The 24,986-nt window shown below is 29.3% G+C and overlaps 1 protein-coding gene across 1 annotated transcript in view; it reads left to right on the top strand.

Annotated features, from left to right (window-relative positions):
* The first annotated feature begins 6,067 nt into the window (after positions 1-6,067).
* LOC111622850 (graves disease carrier protein-like) overlaps positions 6,068-24,986 on the top strand; it is a 27,425-nt gene continuing 8,506 nt past the window's right edge. Inside the window, exons 1-6 of the mRNA XM_023365281.1 lie at positions 6,068-6,291; positions 18,156-18,248; positions 18,314-18,447; positions 21,946-22,009; positions 22,240-22,361; positions 23,019-23,085. Of these exons, the coding sequence (XP_023221049.1) occupies positions 6,228-6,291; positions 18,156-18,248; positions 18,314-18,447; positions 21,946-22,009; positions 22,240-22,361; positions 23,019-23,085 (544 nt within the window). The 5' untranslated portion in view covers positions 6,068-6,227. The remainder of the gene's footprint in view (positions 6,292-18,155; positions 18,249-18,313; positions 18,448-21,945; positions 22,010-22,239; positions 22,362-23,018; positions 23,086-24,986) is intronic.

Raw genomic sequence — 24,986 nt, 5'->3', positions numbered from 1 at the left:
TAACATGATTTTTGTAAACCAGGTGAGAGTTGAGTATGGGCATAAGTAGGGGCATTATCTTGCTGAATTATCCAGTTATTTCCAGCAATTTGTTTTCAAAAAAGTTAAAAGATACTGTTGAAGTGTTTGTTGATAAAGTTCTGAGTTTTGTTGTCCAGAAATAAATGCAATTGAAGTTTTTCCACCATATGAAGGGGTGATAGATGTCAGAGAGAAGGCATGTATTTATAGTGAATATACAGTGACAGAAAAGTAAAAAAAAAAATAGTGTCAAAAATAAAAATTTAAAAGGGAAGCTGATAAAATAAACTACAACAGCTCTAGCAGGTAAAAAGAAAGTGAGAAGAGATAAGGTGAACCTGTCATCCACCACTTGTCACTAGTTGTGAGGTTCAGACAAGCAGAAGAGGAGACAAACAAGTATGAAAAAAGCAGAGAAACAAGAAGTATGGGCAGTGTGGTACCAAGTACACCAAGAGTAAAGGAAGAAAGCTACATCTTGCATTGGGAGAGAGAGTAGTAGCTATCTGGTTGATTAGATGATAGTTTATCACAAAGTGTCAAGACAATTAAATCAGGTGATATGTGGAGTGTCCAGGTTTCATGAAAGTCCATATTTTCTTGAGTTCCAGAAAATAAATATGAATAATTTGGTGCAGATCAATTAACAAGCTTAGAACAGAAAGAAACTTTTATCTTTTATTTTATATATATATATACATATACACACACACCAATTTACCCCTTGTATAGTTATTGACACACACACAAATTGCAAACACTCAATAACATTTTATTTATTATTCTTGAGAGTAATGTCATTTCGTGTTTCCCTTAAGCTATTTCGTTTCCATATGCAAAGGAATGTTTTTCTATTTGTTAATTTAATTCCAAGAAACCGTCGGAATAGTTCCAAAAGCGAAACTAAATTTTCCACCTGTACTCACTTGTCAGTATCGAACGATATTTTAAGTCGACAGTATATCTAGAGGTTGTTCCGAAGACTTACATTCTTTCATTTCTTTTACTAAATCTTCTGTTCTTCAAATACCAATACATCGCGACAATGTTAACTTCACTTGGAGAACTTGCGACTCGAAAAATGTCTCCTGTGGAAAGATCGTATTGCTTTGGTGTGCACCAAGATTATCTTAAAATAAGTTCATATTACAATGATCTTACGATAAACATCACAATGTTCTGGTGTGCAGCTAGCGTAATATGCATCAATGATCTGCAGTTCCGGATTGATCCATCAAAAATAATAGTTAATTTTTATGTTTTTTTTTACTAACTTAAAAGATTTTATCTAGGCAAATAGAGTAATTCAGTTTTCACTCACTCCCAACATCCCATCTAGTTGGAACTTCGCATACATATGTATTTCCGATGACAATACTTATTTTTAGTGTTTGCAAACAATTTTACAAAAATTAGTGAAACCTCGCAGAGAATAATATACATTACATTAAATGCTAAACCAAGAAGAATTTATGTAATTCATTGTTACATATAAAGTAAGGTGACCAGATTTTAACATTGGAAAAGGGAAACAAAATTCACGGGGTTACAAAAAACGCATAAATTGTATTGTATTTTTTTTAAACTTCAACATATGTAAAATTTACAAATATAATAAATATATATACTATTATAAATTTTTAAAACTATTCTTTTACCTATTTCTCATTTGAGTGAATCTTTTTTAATGAATTGCTGTCGTCATTTAAAATGTCAAAATTTTTCACAAGAATTGGTTAAATTATATTTTACACATAATATTGCTTTTATAATCTCAACACTTAATTGTGGTTTGTAGGATGTCCACACTTTATTCACGGTAGAAAAAACGCGTTCAGTCGGGGCATTCGTTCCCGTAAGGACTGTATTCCACAATTTTTAATGCGTTATTGTATGGAACATAGTTTGTTTCAAAAATTTCAGTATTCTTGGTATTATGGGACGAAAAATAAGTGTGGGCGCTCATAGGAAGCCCATAAAAATTGATAGTGTAAGTACACTGTGTAACAGAATGTTTCTAAACAAAAGCGCTGGCGCTTCTATTTTTCGTTGCTTAATACCAAGAATACTGCGAAAGCTGAAGGAAGGAAATTTATTTTTTACTTTTTGTACACTTACGTGAATAAAAAACATTTCTTAAAACATTTATATTTATTATTAGTATTCGACTTTTCATATGTTAGCGTTTATTCTAATCACTCGTAATCGATCTTAAATAATTTTTAATCCTTAGTATCGCTGAACATTTGCGACAGTTACTGGAGATGTTGCAACTATCCTGCACGCACGATTCTCAAATGGCAATACAGTATTTGCCTTTTCTTTTCAGTTCCGTTGTTTTATCTTTGGGGGATGGGATATATAGCAACAAAGTATTTCTATCTCTGCTTGCAATGTATGAAGATCTGGAAGATCACTGCCAGTGTCGACACTTAAACGTTTGATCTGAGAAAGAAATGTCTCAGATCAACTGACATTCTCTGGCATTCCATAAGTGGGTGAAAGTTGTGGACATAGCCTACGCTTTATCTTGTTTAATAAAACATTAGAATAATATTGTCTCCCATTTGAGCAACTAGATCGTGTAAAATTTCAACTTATAAAACGAATCGAAAGTTTTTTTTTAACGTTGTGCACCCAATTTTTTCGATTAATTAAAATTCATGAAAAATGTCATGAAATGATGAAATTCATGAAAAATGTCCAAAAAATGTCATCAAATCAAACTCAAATATTCAAGTAGCACATCTTGGATGCGGAAAAAAATTATAAATTAAAATTTCAAATTATATATATAATCGAATGTAGAATTTAATCGGTAATATCAATTGGACATGGATGTTTTAGGTGTGTGTGTGTGTGTGTAAATGCATTCTAGTGATGTATACGGTGGGGTGGTCATCCCGATCTCGTTATGATGCGAAGTCATAAGTAAAATTTAATCAGAAATATCAATTGTAAATGGTATTTTAGATGATGATAGTGCATACCCCATTTTTAAAAGTTTTTTTAAATTTTTTTTTATTGTTACATTATTATTTGAAGTATAAAACACTTCGTGCATTTTAATTACAATTCTGCTAATAGATGGCGTTGAGAGAGAGAGAGGGGTTAGACTTATTTCATTACATACGAGGTGACAGAATTTGCATAAAATGTTTGGCACAGAATTGTTTTTATTGGAATTCTGTACAGTACATTCTGAGTATTTGTGAAACCTGTCCGCGTTTAGGGGCTGCCCATTAATAACGTCATGCCTCATGGGGAAGGAAGTAGTTTTTGTACTTAAATTTATAAAAGGTATAAAGGAATACTGCTGGAAAGTTGCTTTTATACGTTTAATGATTCAAATGCATACAAGACTTATCTTGCATACTTTTAATGTACATGGTGTCCACCATGAAGCTGACACGTTTGTTTCGATTGCCATATCGAAGTGCAAGGCAGTAATCAGATGTCGTGCATTCTATTAGGGGGAGAAACTGTGAAAGTTGTATAGGTAATTTTGAAAACCCATCAAAGTGACTGTAGGTGGCGTGGCAGTAGTCAAACGCAAAATGGCTTCTCTACAAGAGTGGGCGCAATCTGTGTAGTGTTATGCTGATATGCTGGAACAATTTGTTGTACCACAGATCACACATTTGCAGCCAGATTTAATTTCCCAGCAGGACTGTGCCCTTCTACATTGGAGCCTGCATGTTTGATGTTTCCCAATTGTTAGATTGGGCTCAGAGGACTGATGCCATGACCTTCTCGATCGCCGGATATTACGCCCTTAGACTTTTTCTTTTGGGGATTTGTCAAGGACAAGGTTTACGCCAGTGTCAAAATTCGTGACCTTCAACATCTTCGTGTGTGCATTCACGATGCTGTTGCTGCCGTCACGCCCGAGATGATCGAAAGAACCTGGCAGGAAATGGAGTATAGACTCGATGTTCTGCGTACAACAAAAGGAGCTCATGTAGAGGTTCACTGATTTTGTCAATAAAACTTTTTGAGGTTTTGATCATAAAATATGCATTAATTACATTCTTATTGAGCGGTAGATTTTTTACAACAGTTTCAAATGTGTCAGGTTTATGGTGGACACCCTGTATTATGATTCACTGAATGAAATACTCATCAATTTTTGACAGCTGAACTTTAGCTTTATAAGCTTTATATAATTTTAAGCGTTACGTGGAGCATAACAGAGTTTTTTTTAGTTCATCTTACAAAATACGAATGAAATTGTACTACTGATCGCAAATCTAGGAAGAAAAACATATATAAATGGGTTAAAGAATTACGAAGTAATAGAAATGAAAGGCTAAATTTAAAATTTTTTTTCCAAACACTATTTTTAATAACATAAAATTCAGTATGCAAACAATTCCAAAGTTTTATACTTATAAAAACATTTTTTTTTTTTTGGTCATGCCTATAGTCTATATCTGGACAAAATAAATTGATTAAATCTCATCGGATTCTAATTTCTCTATCTGAATATTCTGTTTGCGTACAGATTCTACCGAAAGCACCTAAACAAACGTGTAAATTTATGAAAGAGCAGTATCGCAGATTTATGTACAATAAACGAACTGTGTTAATCTGTAATATTTATTGAAATGACGAGAGACATAGTGTTTCTCGTTGGATGTCAAATTCGCCAGTGACCGAGCGGATAAAACCATCGAACACCGGTCGTAGATTTGTGCTTCTCCAACAGGCTGATAGCGTGGAGTTTTCCAAGTTTTCTTCACGTATTTAACAATGCTACATTCCATTCACAAGTACAACTAAATTGATCTGTCGGCACTTGTCTTTTTTGTCTCTCCCGTATATTTCGGCAGATCTGAAGCGACAAATCCTGGAAAATTCTCCAGAATTTAAAGCAACAGTTACATTTTTACGGATACACTAAATTTTACTCTGTAGATATGTTCGGCGCTGCGCTCGAACAATTGAAAATATAATCCAGAATGAAAATTAAATAAAAAAATTTGGGAACAAATCTTGGTTTGGAGATGGATGATCACAGTATACTTCGACTAGAAAAGTTGAATGTAACCGTTAATTAATTAACAGAAATTAAGTGTATTTCAAAAATTCAGTGATTCTCAGTTATTTGTCCAGAGACCACTTATGCCTTCGTCCATTTCTTATCTTGTAATTATTAACATAGATGTTTTGCATAACATTTTGTCTATCCGTTAATCTAATGTAATGTGATGTGTGAAACTGTTATTTTCTCCTTAATTAAAGAGCAAAGAGTTGCAATTTAGAGAAATGACTATGCTGATCCACGGACCACATTTTGTGAACCACTGCATTAGAGAATTTATGCCAGGACGTCAAAGCTGATGGTACTAACGTATTAAAGTTTGAGGATCTTCCACCGAGCTAGTCCGGTTTTGGATCCGTGGACCGCCATCATGCTTGACACCCTATGACCAGAGGGCCGACATCAACAAACAACCCCCGGCACTAAATGCCAGCGGGCATAGTTCAAAAAGAGCCATAACAGCTTGGCCCTAAGTCCAAGCTAGGCAGAAGCCTTTGACCTTCTGGCTTTGACCAATGGTAAGGAGCAGACAACCAGTAGGTCATCCGCTGAGTATACACAACCTAGCCTTTAATCTAAGCCAAAAGGCCTTAGTTAACGCTAACGAAGTAACAAGAGTCCACTTTTAAAGAGGAGTCAAAATGGCGGCATATATTCTGAAATGAGGTATCATCTTTTATCAGTCTTGCAATTAATGTTATAAATTTCCTAATTTAATAATACAAAGAAAACCAAAACAATAAATTTATTTACAGTTTAAAAGTATCTAATTTCTTAATAAATTTTAAAATATATTTCCATTGAAAAACTTCCTAAACTCGAAACGAACCTCCGAATGACGTCATCAATCATTTTCTGAAATATATTTCTTATAATTTAATATATATATATATAAAAAAAATAATTAATAATTAAAAAATTTCGGGAGAAAATCGAGATTAATTAATGATTAAAAGGTCATATTTGAGATAATTACGATTATTTGCCATCAATGTGTCGAAGCGATTACGCCAACCGATGACGCAAGCACGCTTAGATGTTGGTAGGGAATGGGGAAGTGTTCGATGTTTGCTCCGATTGAACTTTAATTATATCGTCGGAAACTGGTTTGTCTGTCTTCGTTACGTGGCACCGAAGTAGTCAAAAAACTGAGCAACGGAACATGGCCGAGAAAATCGAAGTTAGATCTACTCCAGACTTCATTTTCAAATCTTTCTTGGCTGGAGGTAAGTATCCATCTTTCTAATGCTATAAATTATGTGGAAAAATAATTCATTTACTAATGAAAACACTGTACGTACAAATTTGAATGTATCTGTGCTTAAACAATCCTTTAAAATTGGTTTCTTCACATGTAATGATCCTGTTGTTTATATTTAATTTAATGATGCTTGGAGTAATGATCTTCCTTTTATATCCATTACATTATATAAAAATGATAAATAAAAATCTAATTTATCAGTTGCCTCCACTCTGAAGATAATAACTTAAAGAAGAATTTGATTATTCTCGGATATTTATCACTGTTTATATATTGCAGAATGAAAATGTCGATAGAGGTTACTTTTAGGTCGTTTACTTACATATGTATACAGTACCTGTACACAAAGTATCTAAAAGTAACTCTACCAAAATGGGATTCATTGTTAAACTTAAAAACAGAATTTTAGAAATGATTTTACTGATAAATGTAAATAAATGATTTACCTAAATTAGTCTGATGGTCGAAGGCCTTTATTCGAAGCGGACTTTCTGTCGGAAGGGCGAAAAACATTCCGACGGAGTTTATTCGACCGATAATTTTAATTGCTACGAAAATGCCGGTGAACGGTCGTTTAACGAGATTAATGATTAAAATATTTGAAAACAATTCCGATTGACATTTTCTAAATTCTGTTAGTAAATTATTTATTTGATCGTCGTCATTAATAAACATTTATTATATAAAACTGATATGATTAATTATTAAAAGTAATTATTAATTTTAAAAGTTAAATTTATAGGTGTTCTTGGTGTTTATTTAATGATGATTTAATAATAAAAAATTATTAAAATATTACATTTAAGAATTATAGTAGCCAGAAGTATCTTAAAAATATCAGTTACATCATCTTATGACATTTAAGATTTTTTGTGTAAATGCAATATTTATATTTGTTTTAAATTGAATTAATTTACTTTGAAATAAGTTTCTTTACATTGTTATTAAAAGTATAGGCAATTGTTAAGGATAGCAATTTAAAGATCTTCATTTATAACTTATAACAATACTGCAGTATTTTTTGAAATATAATTATTTAAATAAATGAATGAATGAGTTTTTTCTGTTTACTCATCGATGATTACAATTTTTATTATAATTAAGATTACTCATCACTGTTGACAGAAAAATTAATTGAATTTATAACAAAAATAAATGTAGCAGAAAATTAGTGTTGTCATAATAATAAAAAAAAGGTACAAGTTAATTTTAGATCATTCATTCATAATGCTATATATAATCAAAGTATGTAAAAGTAATTTCTACGAGTGTATTGAAATAAGAAAAAATTTAATTTGATTAAAGGATAAAATTATTCAATGTATGATGATGATAGTCTGGAAATAAATAACAATTATTATAAATAACAATAAATAATGTATTAAAATGGTCACTTTAGCATTTATGACTATTTTAACAATACTTGTACAGTGCATATAACTGTTTTAATATTTAATCATTTTAATGCTTCGACTCCAAATGTTTCGATGTGATTACTAGTTTTGATGAGTTTGTAATTTAACAAATAAAATTTATAAAGTAAAAATAGTTAGACATATTTTACAAATTAGTTATATGACAAATAAATTTATCATATAACTTTTTAAAAATTGTGGGATGAAATATTCAAATCTTTCCTTATTCTGTCAAAAGTTTTAAGCTCTAGGTTTAGTTAATTAATTATTAATAACATGAAAAATATTGAATCTTTCTCTTTCAAATGCATGCAGTCTGATGTACACCATATATCATTCACATGCATTTAATTTTTTGTTTTGATTGGCTTTGTTTTGTGCTACCTTTGTGTTCCATGTTTCATGCAATTCCAAACTCTTATGCTACCTTCATCTCTACAAACCTTAAATAATAAATAAATTTTTTAAATTGACCTAGTTTTAATTATGTATTAAGGATCTCTCCATAAATTATGTCTGCAGTTTTCTTGACATTTTCACTCCCCCTCTCCCTCTTGTCCCAGTTTGTCCAAGTTTCCGTAATTATCTCCTCTCTTTGGATGTCCAACAAAACCCAAATCCCCTTAAAACTTCTATCACTTTATGAATGATAAGTAGAAACGAAGCACACAAGAATAAATATAATAAAGTACATAAATTTTATAAAATTTAATGAAATAAATGGACTTCCACTGACACTTAATAGTTGCTTTACTATTACTATTTAATAGTTGTTTTATAAACAAAAACTAAAGATTACAAAGGTTATCTAAAATTTCAAAGTATGAAGATATACTTAGTAAAATAAGGCATATTTGAAGTAAAAAGTATAAAAATTTTATGCTATTAACACTAAATATAGCATATTTTTCATTATTTGTATGAAAATTATAAACTTACATATACATTATTATACATTATACATTATATACATGCATTTGTTAAAAGCATACTGAAAAGGACTGAATGTAAGGCTAAATTTATAAGCTTACTTTTTCTCTATTTGGCCAATTATAGTATTTTATTTTTCATTCATAACTGATACAGATGAATATGCATTGTAAGTTTGCATTTAGCAATAGCCATAGCAATTCATTCTGTTGCTACTTGGCAGTTTTTATATTAATTGGCTTTGTATTATAAGTATTTTGACATTTATAAATACATCAATTTAGGATATACTGTAATTATAGAAAATGGAATGTTATTGCTACATTATATGTTAGATAAGTTTATTTTTATCCCAGTTAGCTACAATACAGAATTTTAATCTAAAACCTATATTTGAAACACTTATGCAAGATTTTATGGGTGTAACAAATAGTGGCCCAAAATACCATAAAGAATAAATTGCTCATATTCAAATACTTAATCATATTTACATCATGTTTGCACCAATTTTCTAGAGAAAAAACACTTTTCAAACTTAGAGTATCATTTGTATTTACACATGTATCTAGATGATATAAAAAGTAACACGGTTAACTGATTTTTTGATCATCCTGTACAAGTATATGTTTTTAACGATACATAAAATAAAATTTATTTTAAATATAAAATATTCACATAATTCGATATATAAATTATACATGGAAACATACATGTAATGAGATTAAACTCAAATTTAATTTGTATTTATCTATGTTTTAATATTTGCATCCATATTTATATTAGATTTTTATTGAAACAAGCTAAAATAGCTAATTTAAGTGCCTATTTATCAAAAATTTACATTTTTCAACCTTTATCACATTGGTAAGTGCACGAAATTTCTGCAGGCATCCATTTCTCTCACGTCAATCGTGTCCTATATATTTTCAGCTTGATAAATTACTGCATGCACTTCAAGTGTCATTTACCAATCAAGGTCAAGTGCATAGTTTTATGCAGCAATGTTAACAGGAAGTTTTCATAAGAGATTATTATTTATTTTTACTTGTATAATTTTTACATGCTGCGATTTTATTTAGAAACCAAATAAAGTTTGTTTTTTAAAGATTTTATTATAAATGAAGTTACAAAAAAAAATTAAATATTTTTCATTCATAAATTTTTAAGGTTTTATTTAGTAATTATTTAGTTCAGTAGCTTAATACATCAATATATTATTCTGTTATTTTTATCAAGATGAATAAAATTTGTATTTTGTTAATTAAGTTGCTAATTTTTTCTTTATTTTAACAGTGTTTATTTACAAAATATTTTAATAATTTAACTTAAGAAATGCATATAAAAGTATTAAAATATTTTCAACACGTACCTTGAACCTGTTACTGGTTCTTTTATATTTTCTTTGATAAATTGGCATTTATGTAAATTTAGTACATAAAATTTTTTCTTGTTTAAAATTTTTTTTTTGCTTTAAAATATGGAAAAGAAATATAAAAGTTATAAAAATTTTTGAAATGAAACATAATAAAGAATTTAAGATAGCAGAGAAATGCTAAGGTTTATATTCATTTGCTTTAGGAAATTGGGAGAACAAAACTGGGAAGGATTTTCCTGTTCCTAAATAGTAAAGAATTTGACCTTAAAACAGTTTCCTGAAATTTTTAGTGTGAGAATTGTAGCATTCTTTACTTCATACTAGATACTAGTATGATATTTACTTCATACTAGATACAGTTTAAAATTAATGTATGTAGTTTTTCATGTAAAAAAATATTTATATTGAATTTTAAAACTAGTTTTTTCCAGATAAATATTTGAAGAATTCAAATAGATGTTTATGCATAAATCTTGAACATATATAAACATATCTAAGCCCAATGTTATTAATCAAACAATTGCCTCTAGTATCAAATTACTTAGAATTTAATGTTAATAGCAACAGAAAAATAGCCTGATTAATTTTGATGATCGTTTAGCTTTGATAAATTTTAAGGTTTTGAAAACACAAACAAACACTTATCAATATAACTTCCTTTCCAAAAGAGAGTAATGGCAAACTATAAAAGTTTATATAAATAACAATTATTAAAAGAATAATCTCTATGCATATTGTCTTATGCAGTTTCTTAAGGTATATATTAAAAGTTTGATTAAGTTAAGAGCATATTTTGTATTTTATAAGTAGCTTCTTATTTTAAAAAAGTAAATTGTTAAAATCTTGATGTATGTAGTTTATATTTAAATGTCTACTCGAACTTATTTTATTAACAGGACTTATTATACTGATGTCTTTGTTCAGTAAAATTTAAGAAAGCCCATCAGTAAAATCATAGTCTTTATTTTTCATCTGTATACTTTTTACATGATATTGTGTTTCAGACTAGTTCATCCCTCATCAGCAGGTTTACATCCAATTTTTCTAAAACAAATCATTAAAAATCAATATAAATTTATAAAATTCTGACAATAAAAACAGACAATACCCAGTTACATTAAATTCATTAAAGTTTTTTGACTTTTAAATACTTCAGAAATCAAAATTACAAACAGTACTACTCTTATTATATTTTCCAGATACCTGTATATAATAGTAATAAACATGAATTACATTATTAAAGTATAGATTAAACAAATTTACAACTTACATATCGTATTCTCACTGTTACTTGAACCATTATCAATTCAATAATGGTTCAAGTAACAGTGAAAATACAATATGTAAGTTGTAATGTTGTATGTAAGTTACCAGATGCTTTCTCATATATACCTCCCCTGTTGGAATGAAAAGGGGGGTATATAAGAGAAAGCATCTGGTAATAAAATAATGGTCGGCATGATCCTCTCAGCTCACCACATCCAAGAAACATGTACCCTAGACCAGTGTTTTTTAACCTTCTTGAATATGTGACCCCTTTACAAGTTAAAAAATTCTGGCGACCCTCCCAGGGCCATATTAAAACTATATCAGTGGTTTTAAAAACTATGTATTTAATTTTGTTTCTGTTGAGACCTAAATATCGATCGAAAAACCAATTGTACTGTAAAATAAACAGGTACAGCCTTCTCACTGAAATTGTAGTTTTTTTTATTGTAGTGTAGGACCTACAAACACTTGTCTTTTTCTTTTACCCACAACCCCCTGTGTAAGGCTTTTACCCACAACCCCCCGTGTAAGGTTGTGAGCCCTCTGGGGGTCGCAACCTGTGGGTTGCGACCCCCAGAGGGCTCACAACCCGCAGGTTGAAAAACACTGCCCTAGATGATCGATGTGGCATTTTTTGGGACAGAAGCCCTTGGAATTCTGTAGGCAATTCAACTCAGCCAACCACTTCACTGCCTGACAGCGATGTTTTCAGACAGTAGGCTCAGCTTTACAAGTGGTGGCTAACGTCACATTCTCTTCACCTGCAGCAGTCATCATAGACCTGATGGCTTTCATCTGTGCATATATAGCGCCCATCATTGTTGGGTGGATGCCAGGACACGCTGGTATCCTGATTTAACGAGGCAGCCGACAAAGCCTCTTGCCAGACTCGCTGACCAGCTCCACATGGAAGATGCTCATGCTGAAAGATTTCTCCTGACATGTGAGGAACAGGACCATTGAGACTTTCATTGACACTTGGACTCCTGACCTGCGTAATAAGGGACGAGACCATCTTTGTCTTTTCTCTGATTGGATTTACCATCACGCCTCATCCCGACATGCAGAAATACTTCTAACCCACTTAAGGACAGAGATGACCCCACTGAATCACTTCCTCTACACCCAGCATCTGAGAGATTCTCCAGCCTGCCCCCCTGTGGGGCACCAGAGACAACATTCCACTACTGGCTACACTGCCTGCAGTATGACAAAGCTTGCCAAGAGCTGGGGACTACATTGACTCTTAACCTCGCAATTGTTCATTTACTCATGCCAATTTTCTGGCCTCAAAAACCTTTACCTCAAGTCAACACTTGGCGGCATTGGAACATTACATCAATCACACCAGACGACGCCAGTCGGAGAAGAGAGCCAACTAGGCTAAAGTCTCCATATCAGCCAACCAAGAACAAGAATACGATAATGGTTCAAGTAACAGTGAGAATACAATATGTAAGTTGTAAATTTGTTTAATCTATACTTTAATAATGTAATTCATGTTTATTACTATTATATACAGGTATCTGGAAAATATAATAAGAGTAGCACTGTTTGTAATTTTGATTTCTGAAGTATTTAAAAGTCAAAAAATTTTAATGAATTTAATGTAACTGGGTATTGTCTGTTTTTATTGCCAGAATTTTATAAATTTATATTGATTTTTAATGATTTGTTTTAGAAAAAATTAGATGTAAACCTGCTGATGAGGGACGAACTAGTCTGAAATACAATATCATGTAAAAAGTGTACAGGTGAAAAATAAAGATTATGTTTTTTCTGATGGGCTTTCTTAAATTTTACTGAACAAAGACATCAGTATAATAAGTCCTGTTAATAAAATAAGTCCGAGTAGACATTTTAAATACTACACTATAAGATAAGGACACAGAGGCATATGATTTAACTTGATGTATATATTTGTAAATGCATTTATTCAGATAAGGAATCGTTATTGTGAAGTTTCTTATAGTATTTTGGCATAGCATGTTGATATGAACAAACAGAAATGATGCAAATTAGAATTTGAAAAATGTTATCTGTGTAAATCTCTTTCATAAACAAGCAAGGAAAGCAAAACATCTTGGTGACATTGACCTCTCAAAGGCACTTGACATTTGCTAAAATACCGACAAAGACATTTCCTGGTGTCAGAATATCAATTATAGAATGAAAAGTTCCAAATAAATAAATGTATTAAAAATAAAGTCTATTATTATTATTTTTAATAAGTTTACTTCCTGATATTAATTTATAATTAGATTGTTGCATAAAGCAATGTAATCTGTAGGCCTTTTTTGACTGGATGCTCTGCCTGATAGTTAATCTGAGTATGCCTGTTTTGTTTCCTAAAACGTATTCAAAGTGTACATAAATGACAATTAGTGTAGAAATTTATCAAATCCAAAGAAACAGAACATTATATGTTCATTTAAGTTGCAAATGTGTAATGTGGTTAAATTTTCTTTTAATTATTCAAATAAAAAAAAATAAACTTGAATGACATAAAATTGAATTAAAATATAACATTATAAATATTATGTAATGTAATAAAGTGACCACAAAGAGTAATAAAAACTATATGTATTTCCTTCAGAATTATCACAAGGTTGCCATTGAGAACAAATCACACAGGAACACTTTGAATGGGAAAAGCAGGTTTATTGACACAAAAGGATATGCATTTGCCCTTCTTCAGTCTTAAGATTATTACAGTGACTGCTGGAATAACCAAATTTCTATGACGCCTGAAATGCATCTCTTTTATGTCAATAAACCTGCTTGTTCTCAACAACAACCTTGTGCTAATTCCGAAGGAAATATATGTAATTGGGAGAACAGCAAGCAACTAAGTTCTAGTAAAAACTAATAATTAATATAATTCTCATTACTATGTTTTTGGTTATTTGATAAAAAGTAATACAAAAATTGTAATGTTGATTTATTAATAATTTTCTTTATAAAATATGATTTAATTTCTGTGCATTAAATGAATGTACAAAAATTATTTTAGAATAATATTTTGAATTATGGTATGTTTGTCACTATTTATGATGCTCTTTATGTCATCTTTATCAACCAAAAATAACACATTGTGTTTTAAACTGAATTTTGAGCTATTGCAGAAAAATGTACACTGACAAAATGAACAGCATTGCATTGGCAAACTCAACAACTTAAGGGTTGTTTATTTGGTTGTGATTGTGTACACTTGTGTCAATTTGACATCATTTTTTGAACTTGTTCATTGTAAAACTAAAGATGTGACATCAAACTGACATTAACGTGTACACTTCTTACACAAAACAAATAGGGCTTATTGACATGTCAAAGTAATGATTCTTATAAATTGTTAAGCTTGTTCCCACCTGTGAGAAAAATAATGCAGAAACAAAACTCACAAATACTTTCCATCTTTATATTTATGATTCCTAATTTTCTGTGCATCTTTTTCAAAATTAAATATTGATGGATGAAAAAGTTTCTCATATAGCAGCCCATCTATTCTTGTAAGAAATCAATATTTCATTCTGTTATGTCTGTCATACTGATCTAAAGACATCACAATATTCCTCATTTCTTGTAAGCACAGAAAGGATCCAGAAAATTAAATTTTAAAATAGTTTAAATTCTGTTGTCACAAGCAGAAACAGGATGTTCATAGCTTACAGGAAATGAGGAATATTATGATATCTTTTGATCAGTATAGCAGACATAACAAAATGAAATGTTGATTGCTTACAAGGAAGAATAAATCGGCTGCTATATGAGAATCTTTTTGATTCATCCATATTTAATTTTCCAGAAGATGCACAGAAAGTTAGGAATCATAAATCATCATGCATGATACAATTATTAAATGTTAATTGTCCATTACAGTATTAAATTTAACATACTATATATAATAATGATATATGCTCAGTAAAGTGACTTTTATATATATCTGGATAAACAAACCAATGATATAGTCAGTTTCAAATGAAACAGGTTATATCATTGGTTTTCTGGCTAAAGATTTGAAAAATTTTTAAAATATATATTAAATTTTTGTCAGATTGGCAAATTAGATAGAAAAGATTTAGATAAATTTAAGCGTAGCTATTTAGAATAAGAACTGAATTTTAATAAAATGTATATTGTAATTTATGTAGCATTAATTAAAATGTGTCATGGTATGGATTTTAGGAAAAGTTATCATTATAGAAAATATGCTTAAAGGAAACTATAAGTATAATCTAAATATTGTTTTTTTAAAATAATTTTTGTATTTAGAGTAGAGTTTAATTTGATAATACAAATTTTTAATAGAGTTTTTGGTATTTAAATAATTCATTTATATTTAATCTTTCTAACACATTGTTTGACGTCTATTGAGATTGTAAAATTTTGTTTGTTTTTCTTATACCATTGCTGTTTTTATTCTGGAAATTATAGTGAAATAATGAATCTAGATAAAAAAGAAAAAATTACATCACAATATTAGTTCTATGGACATTATGCACTATTCTCTAATAAGTTTTTTCAACCATATATTTCTATGCTGTGAGTAATACTGTGGCATTGTTATAGTTTAAACATCTGTCCAAAAGATTACTTCTATAAATTTCAACTTTTTCTAAATTCATTGCTAATGTTGGTGAGTATTACCCACAGCATGGAAATATATGGCTGAAAAACTTATTAGAGAATAATGCATAATGTTTATACAATTGAAAACTGATATTATGAATGTAATTTTTTTTATCTATTATATTACTTTATTTTAAATTGTATGTATATTACTGTAATTTATTTTTTGGATTCAAATAGTCCAATATTCCAAAGAATTTTGTATTTTAAATGTGTTCTTAACCATTCTATATAAAAAGAACAGTTATCAATGTTCCATGATTTTTAAAATCTAAAGTTGGCCTGTAGAACATGTTGAAAATGTTTGTAATAAATAATTCCCAGTGGGATAAGGTATTGTTGTGGAAGTTAAGAAGCATCTAGCTGGGTATTCATTAAGAATCTGTATAATATATTATTACTCATCAAAAATATGCTGAATCAAAAAGTTTGCAATCACTGATTTCAGAAACAATACATCTATTTTAATTAATGTTTAAGAGTAGTCTTGTGATTTACTCCAATAACATTCAATAACAATAGATAAAATAATCTTTTTGTTTGTGGAAGCATTACTTTTTAATATAAAGAACAGGAAAAATAGGTAAATCATATGATTTTTAGAAAATCTAATTGAGGTTTGAATGTCAGATTTGTTTAGTTTTGTTGTTAATGTTTGACCTAGAAATTTTTTTCTTTTGTTTGTTTTTAAATTAAGGAAGAATTCATGAAAATTATTATTCTTGATGTAATTAAAAATAATTGATAGCAATATACAATTTAAAAGGAGGATATTAAAAGTAGTAATATTATTTTATTTACTATTAATTATATTACAAGAATGATATATACATTTATATAAAACATTACAATTTAATAGTTTTTTCTTCCATTCTGATTTGGATTTTCAGGATAACTTAGCATAAAAACACTTTTCAAAAAATGATTTTCTTTGTTAAAAGTGTATCAATTTAATTTTCAACTTTTCTCATTAACAGCATTTAAAATTTGAGACTATAGTCAATTAAATAAGTGAGGAAGACCAAGCAAAATTTAGCACTGTATTAGGTATTGTACATTCAAAAATAATCTCCAAAACATTAATATTAAATGGAAAGATGCAAATTCCATTGTAAAAGACTACAGGAAGTGGCAAACTCTTGCTGCCAAATTGTAGTCAGACCTAAAACCTTCAGTATTAAAGTTGTATAATTTTTATTACATTTTTTATAAATCTCAATGTTAGAAATCTGTTAAATATTGTCTTAGACAAATTAATGTTCTACATTCATTGAGTTTCAGTGTAATTTGAGTTTATTAATTTAATATTTGAATGTTGATTATTATTTATTTACTATGTTGCTGCAATTGGACAACTACTTGTTCATTTTAATCATATAAATGAGTCATTAATCAAACCATAAATATTACTAAACTTATGGCTATTTGAAATATAAAGTCAGTACAAATTCTGCTCTAGGCCATTCTTGTCTTCCATATATTCTAAATTAATTAATTTATTATCTCATATCAGTTTTAATGAATAAAATAATCTCTTGTATCAAATACTTAACAATCTTTAAAAAAAATCAGAATTATAGCTGAAGAAAGCCCATATTATTTGATCATGACTTTTTATTAACTCTCTTTGCCTTGTGGGCACTAATATCACTTTTTTCATGCCCATCATGGGTTTAACTGGACTTATGATGGAAATGACAAATCGCAAAGACTATAACTCAATTTATCTGAACAGATTGCTCATGAAAAATATCTGAGGCTCTTGACCCAGACTCAAACTGGATATGGAGGCCTCAGTCATCCAGCTATCAGGCCATGGAGTTGGATTGATAGAAATGTACTGTACATATATTATTTTTTTGTATAAAAGAATTGTTTACAAGAAAGAGTGCCTGGTACACTTGTGTACATGTTTACAATTAGACTGAAAAGTAAAGGATTAAGCAAAGCAATAAAGTAATAAATCAGTACAGTGCAAAAGAAAGAAAGGATGAGAGAGAATAAATGAATGAATGTTTGAAATAGAATAATTTTTTGTAAAATTAAATCATTTTACTCAGTTTTTCTCCAATTTTTGAGATTTACATTTTACGTACCTGCAAATTTATGTAAGTTGCATGTTACATAACTTGGGATATTACTGTATTTACATAATATGTAAAGTTATTAGTTTCAGATTTTATTGTTTTATATATAATGTATATGTTTTAGGTATGGCAGGAATGTGTGCAAAAACAGCAGTAGCACCTTTAGACAGAATTAAAATCCTGCTTCAGGCACATAACAATCATTACAAACATTTTGGTAAGTAAATGACATAATGACAGTTTAAATCATATTGGAATTTTATTTATTTGCATAATTTTCAGGTGTTTTTTCTGGTTTGAAAAACATTGTAAAAAAAGAAGGGCTATTGGGACTCTACAAAGGAAATGGAGCACAGATGGTTCGCATATTTCCATATGGAGCAGTGCAATTTCTTTCTTTTGAAATCTATAAAAAGGCAAGTTCTTACAAAAATTTTATTTATTAAATTTTATTGACAGTTGTAATTTTAAAAATTGATTTTTAATCTGGTTTGTTTATTGATGCATTTTCTGTTCAGCACATACTTAAAAACGTGCAAAAAATACAAGTATTTAGAAGATTTTGATTTAATAACTTTGATATCACGTTGATTAATTTCTTAGCCATAGTCCATTTATGTCAGTCATGAACCTACAGGTTACATGTGCTCATGAGGTTCCTTAGGTCCCTGAGATTTTGACAATGTAATTTTTTTTTTCATATTTTTTGCCTTGGGCCATTATGCTACCATAATTAAGTGATATTTAAGAAAACACAGTGAATAGAAAATAGAAATCTGATAGATCAAAAGAAAATATCTCCAGTTTGTTAATGTACAATTCTTATTGTGTACAGATTGAAATGTCCAATTAATTAATTAATAGTTGACGACAAATTTATCTAGCATCTTAAAATTACTCTAAATTAAATTAAATTATGAATTTTTCAAAAATCTATTATTTTTACTTTATTTCCATTTTTCTGAGAATTTATTTCATCTTTTAATAGAATTTGCTTTTTATTATTATTATTTTCTAATGTATTGTCAGGTTGTCCATCATTTTTACTATGAAATAAATATTTTATAGTATAGATTTTTTCCACTTTTCCAAAATGGTAATTGCAGTGTAAAAGCAAAACATTTGGAGTAAACAAGTATGTTGTAATCTCTTGGCAAATTTACCTTTAATTTTGAAAGACATTCAATGTATCCTAAAAATTATGTTATTTAAATAAAAGTCAAACAAGAATAACTCATTATTTTTATATAATCTACAAAGCTATAAATTGCAGATTACAGTAGACCCCCTATAACGTGGTAGATACGTTCCACTTTATAAGAATTTCACGTTGTAGGAATCCTTAAATACATGAGCCAATCGCAGCCCGACACGTGTGAAGTTTACGGACTACGGCTGTTTGAAAGGTTTTCTTTCGTAAAATTAATCGATTCTAGACTAATTCGACTCAACATTTCCAAAATATGTATATAATTTTTTGGGAATAATCAGTATAAACTATGCTATGAACAAAAAATTGTAGGATTACTTACCGAGTGTGCACCGTTCAACGTCGCCATTGCTTAAGCTTGTTTTCGTCGCGGAGCAGTGCATCAAACAGCAGCCACGATTTCTGATAAGTTATTTTTCTGCAAAAAATTCGTTGACCTTTGGAGACATCATTAATATAAATAATTTTTATGGCTGTTGAATAAGAAAAGTTTCTTTCACAAGAAATGTATAAAATTACAGTACTGTATTAGACTTATGGTACCTAATTTACATACTGTACAGACAATAGTAAACTCAACTTACTTGCCTAAACTCTCCGTAGCATGGCGCTGGACGGCGGAAAGTATATATATAATTATAATAAAGTTAAAATTAATTAAGTTAATATATAATTATATATACAGTACCTAATTTATATATAATACTGTACAGACAATAGTAAACTCAACTTACTCGCCTAAACTCTCTGTAGCGTGTAAGTAGTTCGGCTGCTCGTCTACTATTGGTCCAGATTCGACCAATCCTGTCGCGACACGAGTTGGCGACGACGTTTTACGAGTCCTTTTTAGCGTCTTTATACGAATACTGTCACAATTTTTTCGCCACGTTACAGGAATCTCCGTTATAGGAACCCGCGTTATAGGGGGGTCTACTGTACTTTGTCATTAGATTCTTCTAAAAGTAAACAAATTTATGGTTTCTAAAAATAATACACCAGAAACTTGCTTACTGGTAATATCTTAATAACTTTATTATTTAAGTTAATTTAAATGTGAATATTATTATTTTTTTATGAATTTATTAAATGGACAATCCATTGAAAAAATATTTTTCTGATTATTTCACATTATTATATAACTATGTAGTAAGGTTAAAATGAAACTTATAATGGAACAAAAAATCAAATACAAAAAAAGAAAATGCTGAAATACTTTTAAACTTAACTACTCATCATTAGAAATTCTGAAGACTGGTGTACATGAATAGCAAAATTAAGATAACAATCAGTGACAATGATTGATTTCACCAATTATTTCCTCTGACAGTCAGTCATCAGAGATGATTGGTTGAGTCTGTTATTATTGCTTATTGTCTTAATTTTACCACTCATGCATTGAATTTAAAAGAACATTCTGCTCTCATAGCAGCAAAATGTTGTTTTAAAACAAAAACCAACCATTATTATAATGGTGGTGGGTGATGTCAATATTACATTAATGGAACAATTTAGAAATAGTTTAAAATTGAAAATTTGAAAAGTACATAAATAAATAAATAAAATGTTGTAATTTGTTTAATACACATAGCAAATCAATAAACTTGTAAGCCAGGACGACATCAGATTAAACTCAAAAGTATTTGAACATTTTTCTTGTTTTTTGTTTGATATTTTGCTCCATTAAAAGTAGCTTTAATCTTATTAGTATGTAAATCTTGTAATCATAAAAAATGAATTTTTCATAATTATATTTGCATTTTGACATAAATTGGATTGTTTATTTGCAATTTATATACATAATTTTATACAATTTTAAAAAAGATTGATGGATGACAATAAATTAAAATAACAAGACATTGTAATATTTAAAAATTTGAACTTATTTATATACAGGGTGGTCTAAAAGGTTACCTACCAGATTGCTGTATTATAACTGAATGATATGCAAATCTTGCTCAAATATAACTTGAATCAGCACCTGAAATCATTTTTATAATGTGTTTAATATGTTTGCTATCAACTTCAATGATTTTTGCATTATAGAAAGCACCATAGGGAGGGTATTGACTGATCTGCATATTCTCAGCATTGAATTCATGACTTTTTTTCATGGAGACATCTCAAGAACAGCATATTCCATATTGAACCAGAAATTTTGGAGAAGCTTGAGAGATTATGAAATCTTTGCTCTTCTAAGAGATGTTCTTCTGAAGTAAGATGTTAAGCTTTTAGATAAGATCAGGATTGAAGTTGAAGGCAAACATTATTGAAGATACAAATGGCTTCAAATGCCTAATTGAATGATATCTGAGTAAGATTTATATATTTCATTATCCAGTTGTAATAAAGCATTAATGTGGTTGGTATCTTTTGGACTAGTCTATATATACTGTATATAAATTTCAAATGAATAATTATTATTAAAAATTTTAAAATGCCATCTGTAATTGAACAATTTGTAAAAATTTATTTTTTTCAGTTATCTACTCAAAGCAGACAGATAAATTGCACACATATTTACTGTTTTTGAAATGATTCAGTTATATGTTTACATCTTATCCATGTAATCTTTAAATTTTTAATCATCATTCTTCATAATTAAATTTATGGAGAAAGTTGATCATTTTTTCATTGTCCACCCCGAAAATGGATAATGGCTTTGAAATTTTGTGTATATTGTACAAATGTATGTGTATTTATTCAGACATTAAAGAACCATATTGGAAAAAAATCTCATTTAAGCAAATTTGTTGCTGGATCTATGGCAGGTGAGTTAAAGCTATTTAAAAATATTGTCTGCATTATGGTTTTTTTTAATATACAAAATGAATTAAGTTAAATTTTTATTCATCTTTGACTAAACTTTACGTACTTTTTTAAACTCGAACATATATATATATTTTTTTTAATTTAGATAAAAATTTAACATAAATACTTGTTATTTTCTAACAAGTAAATTAATTTTTTTAATTTACAAGTGTTATTCGTCCTGTTGCAGGTGTTACTGCAGTAATTTGTACATATCCATTGGACATGGTCCGTGCAAGACTGGCATTTCAAGTCACTGGAGAGCATATCTATTCTGGAATTTTGCACACATTAGTTTGCATTTTTAAAACTGTAAGTGATTAAATTAATTTGAATGTAAATTTAGTAAATTTTGATTGTTTAGAATAAAAAAATTCTTAAATATTTTTCTAAACAATCATATTTCAAATCTTTAAAAAATCAAAAACTTTTTATTTAAATGTTTTTAGAACAAACATTTTAAATTTGGAATTTAGAATGTTTGTGTTGTTAATGAGTGATGTTTTTCTGGAAAATGCTTCAATTAATATTTCTTATTTGAAGACTGTTTGAAAATTGTTCTCATTTAATCTTCAGTGAACATTTTATCAACCAAAATCAGTAGCAAGTTGATTTATAATATTAATTCAAATACCTAATCACCAAATTTATCAGACTGTATTTAGACTGATATAGGATATTGAGAAATTAATTTTTGAGAATTTTTTAATAGCATATTAAGAAATTTAATATAAGCGTACATGATTTTTTTTCATTGGCCTCTCAGTTAATTAGAAACTCAATAATTATTTTTATAGTATGATATATTTTTTGGAATTATCATAATTATAGTTATTCTATAAATATCTTATTTTAAATTGTCTACCAAATAAAAAAAATTTACAAGTTTTTTTTTCTTAACAAAATACGATAGCATTTAATAAGTGAAAATATGTCTATGATATTTAAACAAAGTTTAATTACTTTTAGGAAGGAGGAATACGTGCACTCTATAAAGGCTTGTCGCCTACTGTAATTGGAATGATACCTTATGCAGGTTGGTCTTTGTTTGAAGTATTTTAAATTTTAATATGATGAACTTTGCTGAATCTAAACTTAGTACAGTAGAGTGTCATTTATTTGAAAGCCGCTCAACTGAAACGTTGGTTATCTGAAAGCGTTCTAGTCGGCAAATTTAAATTTCCGCTAGTGCTGTGGTGTTGCAACCTTTGGCTATGTCTTGGGCTACTCCAATATTTTTTTTGTTGGTGTGTGTGTTTTAGCTGGCAGCACTGGCATTTTTGTGCAGTTTTTGATACTAGATTAACTTCTAAAGTATAATTTTTTTTTTTAGTTTTTATATTTTTCAATATATTTATTTTGTTTGTACAAAATAAAGAAATAATTTTTAGTGATACAATAGCCACAATTATTATTATAAAAATTTTTGTTAGGCTTAAGATCAACGAAAATTCAACGCGAAGTGACATGCAACGGAGAAAAATTTCACCGTGGAATAGGTTAATATATTTTTTTGTACATAATCAGTTATCCGAAAAATAAGATATACGAACAAATCCAGTCCCCAATTGATTCAGATAAACGATGCTCTACTGTACATCATTTTAGAAATTAAAATTGAAACACAATGAAAAAGGTTAATAATTCAAAATTAAAATTAACATAGAATGACTCCGCAGACAAGATTATATATATTATATAAAATCCTATCTGGAGAGTCATTTTATGTTGATTTTAATATATATTTTATAGATATAGGGTGTATCAGAATGACGTTTTAAAAATTTGGGGGATTGTGGAAGATGAAATTTTGAACGTTTTGATAGGAACCTATAGCCGGAAATTTGAACAAAAGTGCCTACAGAGGTAGGAAGTGCTTGCCCACCCTTCACTTTGGTAGCTACCCTTCTGTCCATTGACGTCATGTTATTGCTGCGGATGGAAGACTGTAAACACACAACTACAGTGATCTAACTGAGCCTGTGTATAGGACGTTGTGTACTTACGTTGTTAGTGCTTGTCATCCTTCAGGTCACCATCAGAGGGGAGTGTGGCATCTTACAGAGAGTCAGACAAAACATGGTTCATTGTTGCACATTATGTAACAAAGTTGGTGGTTGTCACATTGAACATTTACTCTAAAGTAGTGCAGCCACTGATTTGATGTACAGTTTGATTGCCCTCTACTGTTTTGTCAATAAAACTTGTCATAAATACTGTATTCTGCTGTTTCATTCAGCATACCAACCACATAGAATGTGCAAAGTGCTGTAGACACTTTAGTTCAAATTTCTGGCTATAGGTTCCTTACATCAAAACGTTCAAAATTTTATCCTCTACAATCCCCCAAATTTTTAAAACGTCATTCTGATACACCCTGTATATAATATTTTATATTATATAATACATAAATATATATAAATACATAGAATATTATATTAGTAGATAATACATTAATACCTAATCTATATATACAGTCGACCCCCCTATAAGATCATAGATACGTTCCATTCTTTAGGAATCCGATTTCTTACGAGTCCTTCCAATCACAGCTCGACACGTGTGAAGTCTACGGACTACGGCTGATTGAAAGGTTTTCTTCCATAAAATTAATCGATTCTAGACTAATCCGACTCAACATTTTCAAAATACGTATATATTTTTTGGAAATAATCCGTATAAACTACGCTATAAACAAAAAATTGTAGGATTACTTACCGAGTGTGCACCATTCAACATCGCCATTGCTAAAGCTTGCTTTCGTCGCGGAACAGCTCAGCAAATAGCGGCCGATTTCTAACAACTTATTTTTCTGCAAAAACTTTGTTGAACTTTGGAGACATCATTAATATAAATAATTTTAATCGCCATTGAATAAGAAATGTTTCTTTCACAAGAAATGTATAAAATTACAGTACTGTATTAGACTTACGGTAC

The sequence above is a fragment of the Centruroides sculpturatus genome, unplaced genomic scaffold (genome assembly GCF_000671375.1).
Source record: "Centruroides sculpturatus isolate CEXI.00-Female unplaced genomic scaffold, Cexi_2.0 scaffold39, whole genome shotgun sequence".
NCBI lineage: Eukaryota > Metazoa > Arthropoda > Arachnida > Scorpiones > Buthidae > Centruroides > Centruroides sculpturatus.
This window is presented reverse-complemented; position numbering and strand designations above follow the sequence as displayed.